This window comes from Pyrgilauda ruficollis, unplaced genomic scaffold (assembly GCF_017590135.1).
Source record: "Pyrgilauda ruficollis isolate IOZ18807 unplaced genomic scaffold, ASM1759013v1 scaffold4, whole genome shotgun sequence".
NCBI lineage: Eukaryota > Metazoa > Chordata > Aves > Passeriformes > Passeridae > Pyrgilauda > Pyrgilauda ruficollis.
The window spans coordinates 5512815-5532509 of record NW_024525489.1 but is presented as its reverse complement, the minus strand read 5'-3'; the positions used below and the strand labels follow the sequence as shown (position 1 = coordinate 5532509).

General features: G+C 35.5%; 1 protein-coding gene across 1 annotated transcript in view; it reads right to left on the bottom strand.

The window, feature by feature from the left end:
* Positions 1–19695, bottom strand: part of MTA3 (metastasis associated 1 family member 3) — a 133625-nt gene that overhangs the window by 72798 nt on the left and 41132 nt on the right. Inside the window, exon 7 of the mRNA XM_041477090.1 lies at positions 7079–7181. Within this exon, the coding sequence (XP_041333024.1) occupies positions 7079–7181 (103 nt within the window). The remainder of the gene's footprint in view (positions 1–7078; positions 7182–19695) is intronic.

The following is a 19695-nucleotide window of genomic DNA, read 5'->3' as shown; positions in this document are numbered from 1 at the left end:
AGGGTGGCAGAGAGATGGACAAGACAAACAATTGATATTATTAGCAGGGAGATCACTCTCTGTACAGGCTGCATCATCAGGCAGCGGTAAGAGCTTTAAGAGTTAGACCAAATGATCCAGTGTTACTTTAATTTGGTTTTCCTTGGTTTAATTATCTTAAGGAGTAGAACTAAGAAAGTTTATAACAGATTGCAGATGACAACCATACAAACAAAACAAATGGATATGGTCCAGTGCCAGGATCTAAGATTATTGAATAAATCCACATATTTAGCAAAACTCAACAAGGTCTGTGTCCAAAAAACTTGAGAGATCACTGCAGTTGCTATGCCTGTGTGCCCTACATTCAGGAAAAATTTATTAGATTTTGAACACAGAAAATACATTTCTCCAAATTACTTATAGCTCAAGTCTAAGAAATTAAAGGAAATAATTGTTCAAATTTCTGCATAATATTAAATATTAGCGGTAGTCAAAGAAATTAAGAAGCAGAAAACACAAGAGACTGTCCAAATAAGCTTCCAAAGATGTTATGGCTCATCAGTACCTAGTTATGAAAAGGGCTATTATTTACCAAAGAAAATCTGTAATCACTGCAATTCTACATCAGGAGAAAAAGCCTCTGCATCTCCCAATAGCAACAGCAGTCCAGCATCAAATCAGATCCAGAAAGTTCTGGATGCAGGCAAGTAATTCTCAATTTCTTTCTACCTTGTACTCTTGAAAATCCAGCCGAGACATACATCCTTCTCAATCTGAGGATGTTTATTTCAAAATTCTTCACTTTTTTTTAATATTGCTTGTCTGTTTTCACAAGTAGTGGGTATACTCTGGACAAAGCTGTTGCACGTGAGCCACATCGGTGCACACACAAATCTGCAAAACCACAATTCTCCACAGACACTTGCACACTAATGAATGAGACATATGCCTCACCTCTGAGCTAATATTTTTGAGGAAAACAATTAAGTGATCTTTGGTGGTTTTCTACATAGTAAGAACGGAAACCTTTCGTTTTCCTTGTCTTTACTCCAATGATCCACTTCACACTAAATTAGAAACAGTCCTAAAAAATGACCTCTTAGACTGGTCTGAACTTAAAAACCAGCCAATTAATATCTGAGTCTTTAAGAAAATATTGTGATACTTAAAATATTGGAAAGAAGGAAAAAAAAGTCTTCAGTGAAGACACATGCAAGAAACAAAACAGTAATTTAAAACTGAAAATACACCTGAGATTTTTACTACTCAGTTCTGCAAAATCTCACCTGCAGAATATATTCAAAGTAAAATGATGCTGTTAAAAAAGATGTTTTCTTTGCATTTCTAAGCAAGCATACAATGCTATGCTTCATTATTATCACTTCAGGTATTTACAGCACAAAAGGAGATGGCATGATAAACATGAAAAGTCATCTGCCACTATTCTTTTGCTGAAAGACTCTGAAAGTTAGAGTAAGCGTGGCCTGATATATAGATGTATGATACATTTCATTGCTGTATGAATAGAAATGAAACATATGTGAAATCTTTCTTATTCAACAGAAATAGAATCCAATAGATAAAAGTAGTTTAATTCACAGGATGTTATTTAAGGCATCATCTTTATGCCATCCTGCAATTTCACAGTCACAGAGGAGGAGACGTACAGCCCCCCTAAAAGCAGGTCTATGAAAAGTCTGCTATGGAAATTTATTCTTTATACTGAAATAGATCAAAGGTCATGAAAAAAAATTCAAAAAGAAATTCAGCTCCAAGTCTGAATTAGTTTTTTTCAAATGAATTTGCGTCAAGAAGTACAGTAATACAAAACACACAAAGGAATAAACATCTACTAGCCATGCATGACAGAAAGGCAGATACACAGAATTTTTGATACGCCTGGTAAACTTGATGTGAACATATTTTTCCTTTTTACTGCCAAACCATCTGCCTGCCATTAGATGTTGTAATTCACCTTGCTAGCAAACATCCACTTTTGTGAGCACAGCACTGGCATCAAGATTTTTCACCATTTTTGCTGCATAATTTTATGTTGCAATTCTGCCATTAAATTTAATTACCTCTTTAATGAACTTCAATTCCTTTTACTTCTCAGCATCTCCAGAGAATCCAGAAGCATTGTAATACTGAAGACTGCAAACCAATGTCTTTTATGTATTTATTTTCATTTATGAGTTTTGGGAATCTGGTCTACTGCCACTGATTACAATGAATTACTTCACAAGAACAAAGCACTACTTTTTGATCACACCTGTAAATGTTTTTAGTTATGGTTCTCAGTTAATGAATGCATTATTCTCCTCTGTATAATGAAAGACACCTTGCCAACTGAAGCTGCACTGTGTTCCCTTCCCCACTGTAAGATAAATTAATATAACAATTATAGAACATCTCCAAATACACCAACATAGTGTGAGCACTTATAACACAGTAGCCAACAGAAAAATTAATATAATCAATGTCCATAAGCAAATGGAAAAGTGGGCACAACACAGGAAGAATCAAGCTCTAATTTAACATGACTAACAAGTAATTTTCCATTCTTCTATGGTTTTACATCAAAAAATAAGCAGGCATTCAAGTGAAGAGAAATATGTCAGACAGAGGTATGTAACACCATTTTAATGCCATAGAAATCAAAGTACAAAATTTTAAGGTAGAGATGCAATGTTTCAAGGCTATTTTAATTAGATTTCAAAACTCTGGTTTAGTTGGGAATAAATTGGGACCACAAATGTCGGTAAAATAGCTTCATTTAGAAATATATTCCTTCCAGAAGACTATGTTGATAATGTAGTTAGATGGAGCAGAATAAAAGAACTACAGTCTTAATGGTTTCACTGAATCATAAAGCACATAAATGGAATTAGAATGTACCAAAAACGTATCATGCAATGAGTTGTAGACCAAATTAGCAGATAGAAAGAAAATTTTAAAAAGGCAAAAAAAAAAAAAAGGGGGTTCTTCATCAGCTCTAAGCATCTGTCCAGACCACAGCCCACATCTCCTATTGCATTTGAGACTGCGAAGGATATTTTTTTACTCTGAAAAACCAAAAAAAGGACTATTACATTATACAGACAATAGGAATGCTTCTATTTCCTAACACTGTGCAGCTTGGGACAGAATAAGAAAAATAACATGAGATCTGGCAATGAAATGAAGTACTGCTTGTATATTAAAAATTGTAAGAGACTGATGACTGGATGAAACAGAGTGCATCTAAATCAGTTCAAATTTGGAACGCTGTACCCCGCATTTTTATCTACTTCATTTTAACCAACAACAAAAAAAATATCTCATAGCATCCCAACTGGGTTCCTGTTAGAAGTAATTCCACACACTCATAGATATTTAGTCCACAGAACTTGATTAGAATTATGACTAAAAAAAAAATCTGCTCAAAATGTGCAGTGTGGACACTAGGCCCTCAGCACCAAACAATTTTTCAATTCTACAAATCCATTTTTACTATACTGAACTATTTGCTAATGTGGGCAGATCTAAATGGCTGTTGCAGCTTCTCAAACTCCTGTCCTTTGAAGATGGCAGACACAGAACACGGCCACCGTATAGGACAGAAAGAAAACTGGTTGGTACAGTTGTATCTTATCTGAATGCAGTAGAAGATGCTGTTAGACTTTTCATTGTCACAGGACAAACATTACTGTCCTAGGGTGACATTATGCTGCTTGTATCCCCAGTGGTCTGTTCTGTTTATGCTGGTTATTATGTTCTGTGCCTTCAAGACTGGCTCTGAAGAGCAAAGTTTTGTTTTGTTATCAGGCTGCTCACTCCCCCACAGTCAGTGGGACACAGACACGGCAGTACATAGGGCAGCTTTTGCTTTTTGCTCTTGCTTTCGCTTTGCTCTGGCTCCTGCTTTGCTCTTGCTTTAGCTCCTGCTTGTTAGTTAGTTTAGCTAGGCAGTCCGAATTTTCCCTGGACTGTTTTTCTTTCCCTTTTTTGAAACCACTCAAACCTGCTCTGGACTGGGACCTGGGAAACACCAAGAGTCTGCACCTTGTGGCTGCAGCAGCTATCCCCAGCACCGGAGGGACCGAAAACAGAGCAACCACTCCCAGGAGAGACTTTGAATTTGTCATCCTTTTCAGATCGGTGAAAGAGTGTTGTCATCTGGTATTGTTTATTTTGTGTGCTGGGGGGTGCTGTGCCTGTTAAATAAACAGGTTCTTTCCACTTCTCTCCGAGGAATCCTTCCCGAACTGGTGGCGGGGAGGGGTCATGTGGGTTTATTTCTGGAAGGGCCCCCTTTTGGAGGCTTTCTCCCAAATTTGCCCCAAACCAGGACAATCACCCAAAAGACAACTCAAACCCAGAATACATTAGTCTGAGGCCATAAGCTTCTCCTAACAGATGCTATTGCTAGTTCAAGCAAGAGTCTTCACCCAAATTATGCTTCAGTAGCACCATAAGGTACTTTCAAGATTTGTGTGTCAGGCAAAACTACTTGAGGAGGCCAAATTTATGGATCCTTCCACCTTTTTACAAATCTCTGCCATATTTTGGGCACTGTCACCTCTAATTTCTGCACAGAATAGGCAGAGTCTTCTTCCTTTCTAACCACAAAATTATTGAATAGTAGGGCTTAGTGAGAAGCCCAGACTGACCAGGCATACACATCTAGAAGAAAAGGCCTCTCATTCCTGAGACAGTAAACAAACCTTGTAAGACTGGGAAAGCTACCTGTCCAAGGTAAAAATATAAATATACTTGTAAATGTGCAACATAAATAAGAAGAGTATTTAAACACCTTCTAAAAAAACAACATAGCTGCCTGTGTGATTGAAAAAGCTAAAGTACAAGGACAAAACTCTTCTTTCAACCAGATCAGACTGGAAAAAAAAAATTAGAATAAATACTCAATTCCTTCAACACAGCATCTGAAAATCAGATCACTTGAAAATGCTTTTACAATGTCAAACACAATAGCATACACATACTTAATGAAAATCACACCAGTAAAGGTATTTAAGAAAAAAAACATTCTTGTCATATTTTCAAATTTGCAGAACTAAACATATCCAGAGAAAGATCATTCCAACTGCAAATCCACCAGGCACAGCCAATGCCTAGTGAGCCACAGTTAGGCTGAGGTTAGCAGTTAGCAGAGGTGTCTGTAAGCACTGTTCACCACATCATAATACCAGCTCTCCACTGTTTCTCAAGCCGCTTTTGATGCTCTTGTGTAATGGCCCAGTATAAATCCTGTAACCACACAACACACTGTATTGAAAGCTGACACCAACTCATCACAGAACTATTTCTCCAGAAATTCATAAAAATCTGTCTCAGAAGCCACTTAGAGCATCCTGTGAAAACAAGTATATAGGAGCTTGGAAACCATTTCTGTCAGTTGAAAAGTAACTTCTAAAGATGAATGGAGTTTTGTGCAAGAACATCCACAAAGCTGCACCTGAGTAATACCTGATTACAGATCAGGTATTACTCTTGTGGTATCCAAGTACACCAAAACCTTGGATAGTAACAATTAATCAGCCATGATCCACTATAACAGAAACCATCTTTACAGAAATATATTGACTTTAAAATAAATGCAGTCTTGGTCAGGGGGCAGCATTGCAAAGAATGTCTTAACCAACAGGAGGAGAAAAGGATATTCTTCTTTATGTATTTAATTATTCTCTGTTGCTTCCCAGGAGGCTGCTTACTGCTACATTCCTCAGGAAACATTTTTGGCTCCACAGAATACTACTTCAACTCCCCAGAGTGGCTGAGAAACAGTGAATAGAGGAATTTTTAAAGCAATGAATGAACTCTTCCAAAATTCCCAGTCTTCATACAGATGTTTCTTCAGGGCACACCATAGTAAAGTGGCCATACATCTCCAGGTATTATATTGCTGGTGAAAAAGTAGTTCAGATTCTCGGGTTCTGTGGAACATCTACCAGACCCTGCAACTTTCTGAACGCTTGTTAACATCTAAACCCCTCTGTCTTCCTTGAAAATTCAACAAGGGCAGGTCAAAAAAAAAAAAATAGTTTTAGTACTTTATAGAAAGGATACAACATTCCAAGTGGAAGAGTAAGGAAAACAATCAAGCCAATCAGCATATGAACTGCAAATGAGTAAATCAGCATCCCATATCACTATACACATTAACTGGAAATTATAGAGCAATTTTTTTTTTCTTCCTGAAATGTTTTTTTCAAAAGGGAGGAGAGAGAAAAAATCCCAAAAACTAAAACCCATGTAAAAGGATTATTTGCCTAAGAAGATTTGAGATTACACTCTGCAAGCAGGTTACAGAAAATACAGGAGATGATTTTTTCAGGGTAGAATCCGTATGTGTACTGTGTTCTCTGCTATCATTGGAACTGTACCTTTGTAACTATGAATTACAGGAAAGGCAAAACCTGCTGTATCCCACAAATGTAGAATTGTCCTTCAGTAAGAAACCTACAAATTCTGGAAGGTTTTTTTTTTTAAATAGATAAATAATTTCTAAAAGTATTCATTCATTCAAAGCACTTTGATGTTGTCTTCATAAATCTGCATAATCATGTTAATTTATAAAATTGAGCTGACTTGATTTTTTTTGCTAATGAAATACATGACTTCAAAAACTTTATTTCAATATTCATCCAAAATAATTATTCAGCTTACATGCATACGTAGCAAGTCCTGTACCCATTTAATTTGTTAACATTTTTTTTATTTCTACTCTTAACTTCCATTTTACACAATGAAATTCCAAGTACTGTAAAACACAAGACTGTATTATTATTAGCACTGAAATAATTTACTTTAAGGGAAAAGCAAACTGATATCTACATTAAAAATATCAAATTCTAGTATAACCTGAAATACAGGGAGTATATCATTATTCCAAAACTCACTTTCTTTTTCTGTCTCCCATATTGGTAGCTTCAATAAATATACAAATGGCCATGGTCATGATTTTTAATTTTAGCTAACTGTGGGAAAGAGAAGGGCTCACAAAATGGCAAACAGGATGAGTATCACGATATAGGGGAATAAATAGTCAGTAGAAAAAGGAAAAGGATTTTTTATGAGAGGATTTAAATCTTACCGTGCTACAACTAAAAACTGGTCAATCTGACGGTCAGTAAGGGGGCTATCTGGATCCCATACTTTTACTTCCAGCTTTGCCTGTTCTCTGTCATCTAAGTCTCCTGTCAAAAGGTAGATGGGACAAAACACTTATTACTCACAATGTTTTCCTTTGTGTAGTTCTTGCACAATGTTTAAAAGAGACACTGTACATTTTTAAACATATACACACACACACAGAGTACTTAACAATCATCAGCAGTTATCCAGTTAAATTCCATAATGCAGCATCACCAAAATAAATACGTTCCCTTAGCATCAGCATTTCAATTTGAGGAGGCATTCTTAAGAGGTGAAATACCAATGAACCTTAATAAAATCTTACTATAAAGTTGAAACCATACCCTAAGTAACCAGTGGCTTCTTTAAATTGCTTGTCTAGTATATCAAATTTACTGTTGCATTTAAACCATACTAAATTTAATTTTACACTTAATCAACTTTAGCAATTAATTTATATCCAATTTGTATTCTACACCCTAAAAAAATAAATCATTATGAAAAAATACTGTCTACTGTATTTAAGCATTTTTTACTGCTTCAGCCACTACATTATCTGTATTGTTAAAAACAAGAAAGTTACTATATAATGCATCATCATTTCCCAACTTCATTTGTGAGCAAAACAATTGGTGTACATGCACATCGGCTGAAACAGTGGGGGTGGTTTCCAAAATTTATTTTGCCCTATATACATTGTTACAAGAATATGATTTGTACTGGATGGAAGAACAGTGAAGTGTGAATTTGGTACAAGGATTCACATTCATAAGAAAGACTTGATCTTGTCTTGCCTACTACACCAACAACTTCTCCTGTAAAATAAGAAACATTTCAGAGGCTGATGGAGGAAGCACCACCTATGCTACCAGTACGAGGAGATTTTCCTCTGGGATGTAGCCAACACGTTTGTGGCCACGAGAGATGACAACGTTCAAGTCAGAATCACTGTCCTTCCCTGCTGTTTTAGAATAGGTGTTCTTCCCTCATGTGAAAACCACTGATGTTTAGCTGGTTGCCAGTACTTGTCTGTGACTTTTACAATCTACGGCAAGAATGAAAACCTGTTGTCAGATCCAGCCATTCCACTCCCTTTGAAAATTTAGGCTGTGTAGATACCTCTCTGATCACACAGAAGATCACTTCAGTCTGTGCTATTTCTTATGACTTAATGAAAACAGCTAGTCTAAACATGCACAGTAGCCTCAAGACATGAAATAACCTGTACACTTAAGAGACTGGAAGCAGACTGCAAACCAAGCACTGGCTCTTCTCAAATCACATCATATATGATGACTTCTAGCACATTGATTCTGGAAAGAAAATAAAATGTGGTATATATTTATTCCTAGAAAACACACAAGTTAGAACTGCACCATGCTGTCTGGCTAATGTTTCAGGAACAAATTTCACAGTCACATTCTCAGAAAAACACAGTAAATTACTTTCTTCCAATACACAGGCAATAAAGCATTGGCTGCCTAATGGGACTTCAGCTTCTGTTCAAGCTAATTCACATCCAATACTGAAGACAAACTGTAAATTTCTGGCATCTTGGAAAGGATTCTAGATCTATAAACTTATTATATCGATTGCACACCTGTCAATACATTCGTTTCTTCCATCTGTGACAGACACATTGTGGGTGATGTTGTACATTTTATAAATATTCTCTGAGCAGTTCATTTCAATCTGTTAATACTTCATTTTTAAATACCTTTAATGTTAGTTAACTATTTCAGGACATCGTAGTCTGGGGATCAAACATTACTCAGGTAGATTATACTTCTCACAAAGAGAAAACATCATACAAACACAGACCAATATTCAATCAAAACATGTCTTCTGAATCAAGTTTGCAAAAAGAATTTCAAATCTGCAATACTACAGTTCTTACTTCAATTAGAGGAAATTAAACAATTGCTACTATTAAGCGTTGTTACTCTTGATAAAGGTGAATCTCAAATATTGCCAAGCAGCATTCTGTAATGGCAGTAGACATAAATAGGATACAAGCAATGGAATATCTATACCAAAATACTCTAAACACATATAATAATTGCAATATTAAATACCACTGCAACAATGGTAGACAGAGGTTTCCAGAAAATAGGTGGAATCTGCCAAGCTGCACTTCAAAAAGTTACTTAATTCCCGATTTTTCGCTTACATGGCAGGAGATAATCACTTAAACAGGGAAAGTAACTTACACCAAACCATAGAGGCAGTCAAGTAGTGTTGTAAAAACCTTAGAAAAGTTCATTTCAGGAATAAGTATTTTGTTGACTTCCTTTGTTTGTGCTGAAAGCATTAGTATAAAAGGATCACATAAGATTAACAGGTCTTTCAAAATAATGATTATCAACCTTCTGTGTTTTACATGAGCTGTCAGTCCTTAGCTGACCATGCCTGTACCACATCCCATAGGATTTTTAACTTAGCAAACCACTTTAAGATGCAATTTCTCTGTTAGCACATCAACATTTACCTCATACATTATTGAATTTGACACCAAAGTATAAGACACTCAAACTGAAGAGATGATAAAGTTACCGTAGTATTAATTTGTTATATTGCAAAACCCAGCTCAAAAAGGAATGGGGGAGTTTTACTTTCACCATTTTCAGTGCATCTGAGAAGTTGTTTTAAAGGTGCCACCTTCCCTTACCACCAGCAGCATGTCAATTACAGCTTCTGAGAAGTACCAAGAAGGCATCTTCTTTGAATAACTGATATAACATACCAGTATAATTTTATTACAGCCTGTCAAACCCTGATAACTAATTTTATTGGAAAACATTAGTAGATTGTCAGAAATACATCTGGTTTACTCTTCATCAATCATTGAATTCCTTATTTCTCATGGGTGTCTTCTAATAAAAAGTAAGATTTTTCTTTAAAAAAAAAAAAAGTTTAAGTTTTGTATTTCAGTTAGTCATTTTAGACAAATGAAAGCATGATGTGCCCCTCTAAAAAAAAGGAAAAATTTTACAAAACAAATTGGCTGACTCGCAATTTTCATTTATAACAAAAAGTAAATCAAATGTATTTAAAGTGAGGTACAAGAAATTAAAGATCTACCTAGTCTTTTAGATTTCACTTCCTGCAGATAAATACCCCAAAGATAACTGGTACATCAGATTCAGCATGATTCTATATTCTCCTTGTATCCAACTAAAAGAAAATAACTTTCAATATAAACAACTTCTTAGAGTGAATTTTTTTGAATTTAAACATAACAATATTGCAATATAATATATTATTAAGAAACTGAAATATGAATACGTTAGGATTTCTTTTAAAAATGGTTGTCAATGAAACAAATTTAATTTTTAATGAAAAACAGCTGATGAAGTATCCAATTTTAAAGACACCTCTGATGTATAAAGTTTTATTTTTGTATTTTGCACAATTGCACTATTTTTCAAATAACCTTTTTATTCTCCTTCTCAAAAAGTAATTCAGCTGTGAATTCAATTCAAACATGCAACCTAAACACCTGCAGTGCTCAGCTTGCTGAATGAATCCAGTTTTTAGGATGTGCAAAACAGAGGTGCCAGTTGCTAGATCCTTAATTCCATGGGACAGAAAATCTGTAGCTGTGGGGTTTCGGTCAGAGTAAGGCAGTAGATCTATCCATGGACAGAACTGGACACCAGACCAAGAGTTCCAACCACAGAGCTCCTCCTAGTAAGCAAATTCATTTATTCATCCAGCCTCCTGAAACCAGCCAGTTTTGATGTGTGTGTCAATTCCTCACTCACCAGACACCTACACAGATCAGTGTGAAGGCATTTGTAAAGGCTCATATTCTTAATGCTTAGCACATGTATAAGAAGTCAACCCGGTGTCTTCACCTCTGTGGTTTAGTGGAACAGGAATATCTCTTAGCTAACATTGCAAGGATGAGGAAGAGAGGTACTTGTTGTTCTTACCCTCTCCTAGATGAGTTTACCATGTAACACAACGAAATTTCTTTCACTGAAATAGGGATTTAGCAGATAAAGCATTTAGCAGGTTGTTGCCAGAACTCTTTGGGAGGATACTACCTGCAGGTGATCCTAAATGGTTTTTTGAACATAGTTTCATGTGCTGTTTCTGTACCATTGTTGTAAAAATAGGCAACAAATCAGTGAGAATGAAGTTTCAGTTCATGAATCACATTCTCATGCTGCTATTTAGACAGTCTGCAAACATTTTCTCTAACTTGCAGAGGAGAAAAATATAATCACATTGAATTTTCTTGTACTGTATATGAACAAAGTTCCAGACATTAAACCTGTCTGTCTAATGTAAAAGCTGAGCTTTCTCCTTGGATGAAACATACATTAGCTCCTCACTAAGACAGTCATCCTGCATAAAATTCTTACTACTCATTTTTATTTATTTTTTTTTATCATTTGCAATTCTCACCCATACAGATTAAAAAAAAAATCCGAAGAAAAGCTCAAAAATTTACACTAAACTCTTCAAAAAATACAATGGAGTTATGTGCAAATAACCTCTCTAACCAAAATAACATGAGAAAGCTTAGATGAAAAGTGTAGGCAAAACAAAAAGTATTTGTTTACCTTTCAGTTTCAAAACAATCTCCCCTCTGCCTTAGCTTGCCTACAGAGGTATATTCAGATTTCAATTATTCAGGCAAGGAGTTACATGTTTACGCAAATCTCATGGTAAGAATTTACGAATGCAAGACACGTATAAGGACTAGAAATGAAAACCAGGCTAGGTATAGAGATTATAAATGAAATACATCATGTGATAAAAGCCTGTTACTTGTCTACAAGCATTTCAACTGCTATTGGGCATTTTTAAAGCCAATAAAACATGCATAGTTCAGTCGCCACTTATCCTCTAATGTATAAAAACCTCCTTGAATGTTTTTATACATTCAAGCCAGAGCTTGAATGTATAAAAACATTTAATCATTCTGCACTTGAAAAATCCCTTTCGAAACAGAACTGCCTCCTATGACCTTAAAGTTCTCTCAGTGTTCAGCTTTACAGTACTTATAATTTAATCACTGATGATCAAAAGACAAGCACAAAATGCTCAGAGCTTTAATTCGTCATGTTCTAAATTCCTAGAAATTAACAGAAAGAATTGCACTTGAGCTCAGAATAAACTGAACTGCAACCACACATTAATGAGCAACTTCTATATAATGCAGCATCAAGGATGGCTGGCTTTTGGAAGTGCTCGCTGCTGAAAGGAAGGAACAAATGAGGCTGCCTCTTTCTCAAAAACCTGCAGAACTTTTTTCAGTTTTGCTGAAATTCCTGAAATAGAAACACATGAGGCAATAGAGTTTTCAGGAAAGCATGGTGAAAATGATTGAGTGTAAATAAAAGAACAGTAGAATACTATGCATGAATATTAATAGTATTTAAAATACTTGCTTTTGAAAAAGGTATATTATAATGTAGAGACATTTATTCTCAAAATAAATTAAAAAAATTTAAAACCCCAAAAAAAAAAAACAAACAAACAAAAAAAAATCCAAAACAAACCAAAAAAACAAAAAATTCCCAACAAACAAATCCCACACCAAAACCCTGACTAAATTAAAATGAAATCTGTGGTCCTGCAGTTTTGGCTTGTGCTGTTTGTTTTTTTTAAAAAAAAAACAATGTTAAAAATGTGCAAATTCCCTGTTACTTAAGCATTCTAAAGAGAAAAAAAAAAATCAACCTTTTTGTGTGAATAAATGTAAACAAAACAATTTAGATAGGAACTTTTTGTTTAGGATTAAATGTATTTTGACTTATTAAAATATAAAAAACCACATTTCATCTGCATCTGCCATTTGTTTTTTCATCTTCTACAGAATAAATTTAGAAGAAAAAAATCAGACTTGCAGTAAAACGGCAAAGAAACAAACATCTGAACTTACAATGAGTCCTTTTAGGTGAAGTTACTGAGGTAGAAAATACCAGCAAAGTCAATTAAACACTAAGATGTTGCTAGTTGAAAAGTGATTGGAGTGCTCACGGGGATAATAAGCACATACACAGCACACAATAAATAACTGTATCCTTTATAAGGCTGACTACCTGACAGAACTCATTTAGTATTTGAACAATCACAGCCAAGGCTCTACAGCTATTATTAGCAACAAAACCTTTCTGACAGGAAACACGCACAACCTGCCACACCAACACACAGCACAGACCATTCATGCTGCACTGCAACCAGAGGGCCACTTTAACCATTTCCTTCAAGCTGTAAAGAAAGAGGAGGTTCATAACAAACTAGTAACACAATCCTATGTCTCCTCAAGGAGCTAAAGACAGTAGGGTAACATGGCTCTTTTTTTACAAAGACCAAAAATTCGACTGACCTGAAGCATAAATCAAAGTTGAGAAAGACAGACCTGCTTTTACAATACGGAGCAAACAATGCACAAGAAACCAGACAGTACCAGAAAAATCCCACTCCAACTATCCCAAGCAGGACAACCCACAGAACTCTTCTCACTTTTGGAGCAGCTTCTGTAAAATCTAACTGATATACAGCACAATTTCCAACTCTTCCATCTTATTCTCAACTGCTAACATAGATGTTGTGAATGATCTGAGAACTGAAGAAATTTCCATGACCGCATTTTGATCTGTTTGATCAAAATTATACATGCACTTAATACCTCAACAAATTGGAGCAGAATTTGTTGAGGTATTGATGTTAAATAACATCACTGAAAACACTTCATAAAACACTATGATTTATAATGCAAAGCTTCAAATACCTAATTGAGCTTCTGTAGTACGTGTGGCCACAGCCCTAAACTACAGATTTTCCTTGCAAATGCATGATTAGGCTGAAGCAAAGTCTTTCCTGAAAACAGGAATCAAGAGGCCATTTACACGTGGCCTCTTTAATAAAACTGGCCAGTACACGTGGCCAGTTTAATAAAACTGATAAAATTCCATCAATATGCTTTTAATTGTCCAGCACAAAAATCAATAACTCAATAATAGAAGTGAGATTGGCAAAAGTGATGTAAAGGATATTATAATCCTATTAAAATTTGACACGAACAACACTGTAAAGTATATTTTACTGATTGTGATAATCAAGCATTTGACAGTTAATTATGCAAAATTTACTGTACGAGCTTAACCAAAAAAAAAATCTTCAGATCTGACAAGGGACTACCAAGTTTAAATTGGCTAACCTTCAAGAAACAGCTCCTACTTTTAGAAGGTATTACAGAAAAAAAAAAACCTGTGGTAACTCAAAGTCAAAAGTGCAACCAACAGAAAGCCCATTTGAGAACAAAATATATTTGATCATATATAACAAGGAATTTCATTATTTGTTGAGATTCATCTCATCTAAATATCTGATTTATTCTAAATATCCATTTTCAGCTGAGATTAAGCAAGTCTCAGCAACATTTTTTTTTCTATTCAGTCCATAAAGGTGAGTCTTACTGGGTTAGCACCATCACACCTGTTATGTCTGGTGTTCTATTGCAGCTTCCACAAATAGGAACTTCTAAATCTGCTTGTTATAACTTTTGTTCCATGCATTCCTTCTGAAAAATGCCTTGAAATAGAAAGCCATCATCTTATAGTTGAATCAAAATTCTAACCAATATTTTGAAGTTGTCATTTATTTTGCTACTGATTTACCAGATTTTCAGTCAAATATAAAAATTCAATACATTTAACATTGAACTTGGTGAAATCGATTTCTACAAGGTTCCTAGGCGTCTAGAAGCAAAACTGAGTTAGGCATAACCATCTCCTTTTGCACTTGTCCCTAAAGGTGTTTTTTTTATTTCAGACTCTGAGCTTTGCTTTCTGCTCTGCGGATCCTATAAAGTCATCTTGAATTGACAGGAAACCTGGTTTTAGACACTGACTGTGAACTCCCAATTTGCTGCATGCAGAACCAAGTGAGTAGACACACTAGTTCCTCAACCCCATCCAGAAATAACTTTGATAGCTTTTTCCACAGAAACCTTTCCCTCACATACTGCTGCTGGAAGAGCCTAAAGGTGCTGCTGTTGTCGCCTTCTGTGGGTGCACAAGAAAAGCAACTCTTCCTTTGATCACACCTAAGCAACTGGGTTTACTCCAATTTCACTTCTTTATTATTGAAATGGTACTTTGTTTCACTCACAAAGGAAACACTAACATGGCCTCAAAATTATGAGGCCTCATGATTTTTTTAAGCTAGTTAAATACAAAAGGTTAGACAGATAATATTTGTGAAACACTGAACTCAGGGGAAAAAAGGCAATATTTTCTGAATTTTATCTTTAAGAACTACTTACTGTATAAATGTCTCCAGTTAATATGCAGGAACTGTCAAAAAAGTGATCACTTAGCACACAAACCATATTTTCTGGAAATCAGTAGGACACAAAGACACAGTATTTGTTTATCCTGTCAAATATTTCTCACAGACACACATTAATCTGTCCTTAGATTATCTGGCTGTCCACTTTTTAACTGAAATATTTGAATACAGAACCTTCTAAAAATATTTCATATCCAAGTTTTTTTTAAAAAGGACTGATTATTATCTTCTCACAACAGCATTAAATCACTGCAACTACATCAACACTAACAGAAATAAGCCAACACAGATCTTTGACAAGAGAATCAGATGCACCATTCAAATGACTGCTGCAGGTCTCTGCATGAGTGACTTTCAAATTCAGCAGAAGTTCATATAATAAATGGGAGAATTATGTATCACAAAGCAAAAGGACAGATCCCTCCTCATGGGATTACAGCTGAGTTTCACTATTCTAAGGTATATTTTCATCAATTAAATTTTAAAAAAAAGTTTTATTTATATGGGAAGCAGAAAACACAATACACCAAGTCTAAGCAATCCTGAACTTTCATAATATTAAAAATCCAAACAGACTGTAAATGAGTTTCTCATCTGCCTCTTTACTAGTAATCATGTTTAAACTTAAAATCCTGAAATTTCAATATTCCCAAACATTAAAAGGCTTGAACTCTGAGTTTAATAGTTTCCATTTGGTATATCTGGTGTACTAAAAACAACATACTCTTGTAACGGAACACAAAAACAGTGAAAACTTTAGAAACCACCCTTAAAATAATTATTTTATTCTTTTTTTATTAATTTATTCCTCTTTTTTATTAATTTATTCTTTTTTGAAACAGAAGCATTTCAGAATGCTTCTTTTAAGTTTCTTTTCTAAGAAACTTTTAAGTTTCTCTGTATGTCAACCAAAATTTGCAGCTCAAATTTGTCCAACTGCTCCCCTTCTTCCTATTAAGTACTCAGTTAATTGAACTGCATTAATTCTAAAATGCCTTGGCTTCAAAGCTGAAATCAGCTACACAGCAAGTGCTATTTCTAAGCACTCATGGTATTTTCAGGTGTGCAAGAGGGACTCCAGCATTTAGTTTACAATTTTATTTACTAGAAGGAAAAAAAATATTTTGAACAGGACATCTTTCCTATAGGGTGTTTCTTCCTCCATTTCAGAGACTCTAATTCCCCTTCTGTGTGCCTTAGCAGGGGGTACTCCTCTTCCTTGCCCACTCCACACTCTTTGTATTGCTTTAAATGGCCAGAAAGAACTCAATTGTGTCAGAACTCTCCTCCATAAAGAATTCCCTAAAGTCTCCATTCAAACCCAGATGCAAGAGATAAGCAGCACCGGGCTGGGAACAGGACTGCAGCTGGGAGGGGACCATTAGCATGTGAGTCTAAGATCACCCCTCCAGGCTATTAAAACAGGAACGTGCAAACAGCCCGGCACTGGGCACTCCATTAGGACCAGCAGCCAGGTCCCCAGATAAACCTTTAAACCGCATCATTCCACACCATACTTGTCAGCGCCTTGCCGCTTGTCTCCTGCCACGTACCTCTGCACGGAAACTCATTTCCCAAATCAACGCTAACCCTTCCTGCATCCATCATCCCATGTCCCTCTCTGACATGGCTCCATTCTGCCCAGGGAAGCCTGGCTCTACCTGGCTTGCTGTGCACCCCTCAGAGCCCAAAGGAGCTGCTGCGCCCAGGCAAATAACGCAGCAAATATTCCCAGCACACACTTCCCCCTGCTGGGACCCCAGCTGCTGAGAATTTCCAACTTTCTGCACTAAAAGACACTGACTCCCAAGAAAACACTACACTTAACCTGAAACCGTAGAGAAAGCTTCCAAAATTGAATGATAAAACTGAATTGTGTGTGTAGTTTGAATAGAAGGGTGTAATATCATATAGTTAAAAAAAACTTCGAGTTTAAAGTTTTAAGATATAGTAATATATATAAAACAAGATAGAAGTTTTAAAGCAGAAGCTAATCCTTCTTTACATTCTTCATCACCTTCTTCGTGAGTTTAAGTAGTATTGTATAATTAAATGAAATCCACATTACAAGTCACAAAAAAAGTTAAAAATAGAAATAATTTAATTGAATAATTTCTTAATTAAACAATTTATCCTTTAAAAACCTTATAAAAGAGAAATACAACTCCATTTTATAATTTATTAATAAAATAGTACAAAACTCACAACTTCTAAGACTATAATATAAATAAAAACTAATAAACACCTAAGCCCAAACAAAAAAATACCATCTCAAACATTTAATCCCAACCTTAACAAAAAAAAAAAATTTAAAAAAAAAAATCCACATCTAGTGGTGGATTGACATACAACAATTACAAAAAAATAAAATATAACCAAACTTAAATTAAAAAATCGTAGTTGAATAATCTGTTTAGTTAACTAGACCTTGCACCATTATTAAAAAAAATAACTTTTAAAAACAAACACTTCCCCTGCTCAGACAACCGTGCATGCAGCTGCTGGGGATGCTGCCCAGGGAACACAAGAGCCCACTGCTGGCCAACATCCCCTCGCTGCCTGCCAGCACGGCAGGACTTTCCCACAGAGCTGCTCCTCTCAGCCCCTTCATCCCCCCAAAAAATTCCTATGCTTATGAAAGATATGAGCGAGGGTACTTTCAAACCCTGTAATTTTCACTTCAGCTTGAAAAAAATTAGGGACATCTCACATCACAGAGGGAGAAAACTGTCCTTGTCATTGAGGCACATTACTAGATGTGGGGTTAATTATTTTCTTGTCACTTTTCTTTTATCCTCCTATATGCTACGACATTGTCCAAATTTCAGAGGGTATTAAAATGACTAAAGTCTTCTCAGACCATCAAAAGAGCCAAAAGGTCTTTAAACTACCAAAGAGTCCAAGACATTGACAATGTGATCTATTCAAAAAGGAAGCAAATAAGAGAAATTCAAATCACTTGTTGGAAGAGAAATCAAATTAATTTTCTGCATTTATGATGAGTGGACAGAAGTGGAGAGGTTCACATGCATCATGAGAGATCTGAAAGATACACCTTAAAATGATGCATCTATAGGAGAGGTTAGAGAACAATTATACACTATGAACAATGGCAAGATACTTGAGTTTGGATAAGAATCTTCTCTAGATTTCTACAGGATCTTGGGACTACAACAGCTTCTAATCGAGATACATGAGCTCAAACCAAGTTCTGTTATACCTAGGGTGTGAAGGAGGGAATGTGAGCTAAAGAAAAAATGTGGGCAACTAAGCACAGTCAAGGCTCACAGCTATGCTAGCCAAAATAATCAAAATTGCAACCAAGACACAGGTTTTTTAGAAAGAAAAATCCTGAAGTACTGAAAAAGGATTATAGAAGTTCATGAGGAAGCTCAAGTTGACACTCTACTGGATTTCTAATAGGCTTTAAACAAATTTTAGGAAAACTGACAAACCTCAAGTGACAAGATTTCATGCAGGGATAAACAGCTGATGGTCTGATTCAGCATGGTCCTTCCTCACTGCTGGGCTGGATTTTTGAAAATCCTGGTTTCAACACTTAAACATCTTACATTGCCTACCACCACACTCTTCTACCACAACCTGGTATACAAAATCAAATGCAGCGTCAGAAAATTTATTTTGATAAATTACTTTTCAAAAAATCATAAGAAACTGTTATTCCAGATTGTAATAATTTTCTCAAAAATACAATTATTTGGTTGTGATATTTTTTGCCAGAGAATTACTGCAGACCATTTCACTAGATTTACATATCATGCCCAGAATACAGTCGTGATAAATTTTTTTCTTAGATTTGTTTAGAAAATATCCTTTGCTTCAGATGTTTTAATAGAGATTTGACAGACAGAAGGCCTTTTGTTTGGCTTGGTTGCAGCCTTTCCACTTGTTTCACAACACCATGAATTAATGAAAGTAAGCATTACTTAAGAAATTACTGATTTGGCCAATGAGGTTACTCTAAACAATTGGCTTCCTTATTTGCAACATGACTTCAATTGTGTTTGTTTAACTAAGCTGTCATGCATTTTATTTTGTGTAAATGAATTTAAATTGTGTGACAGCTGCAGTTAGGCCTATGATGGCATGCATGAGGCACAAAGAGCAGCACAGGCATGTGACAGGAAAAACAATGCATTAGAAGAACTCCTACAGAGCAAAAAGATTTCCCATTTCTCCCATTCTTAAGCATTATCCTATGTCACAAACTATATCCCTAATGCCATGCTAGTACTTTTTCTCTCT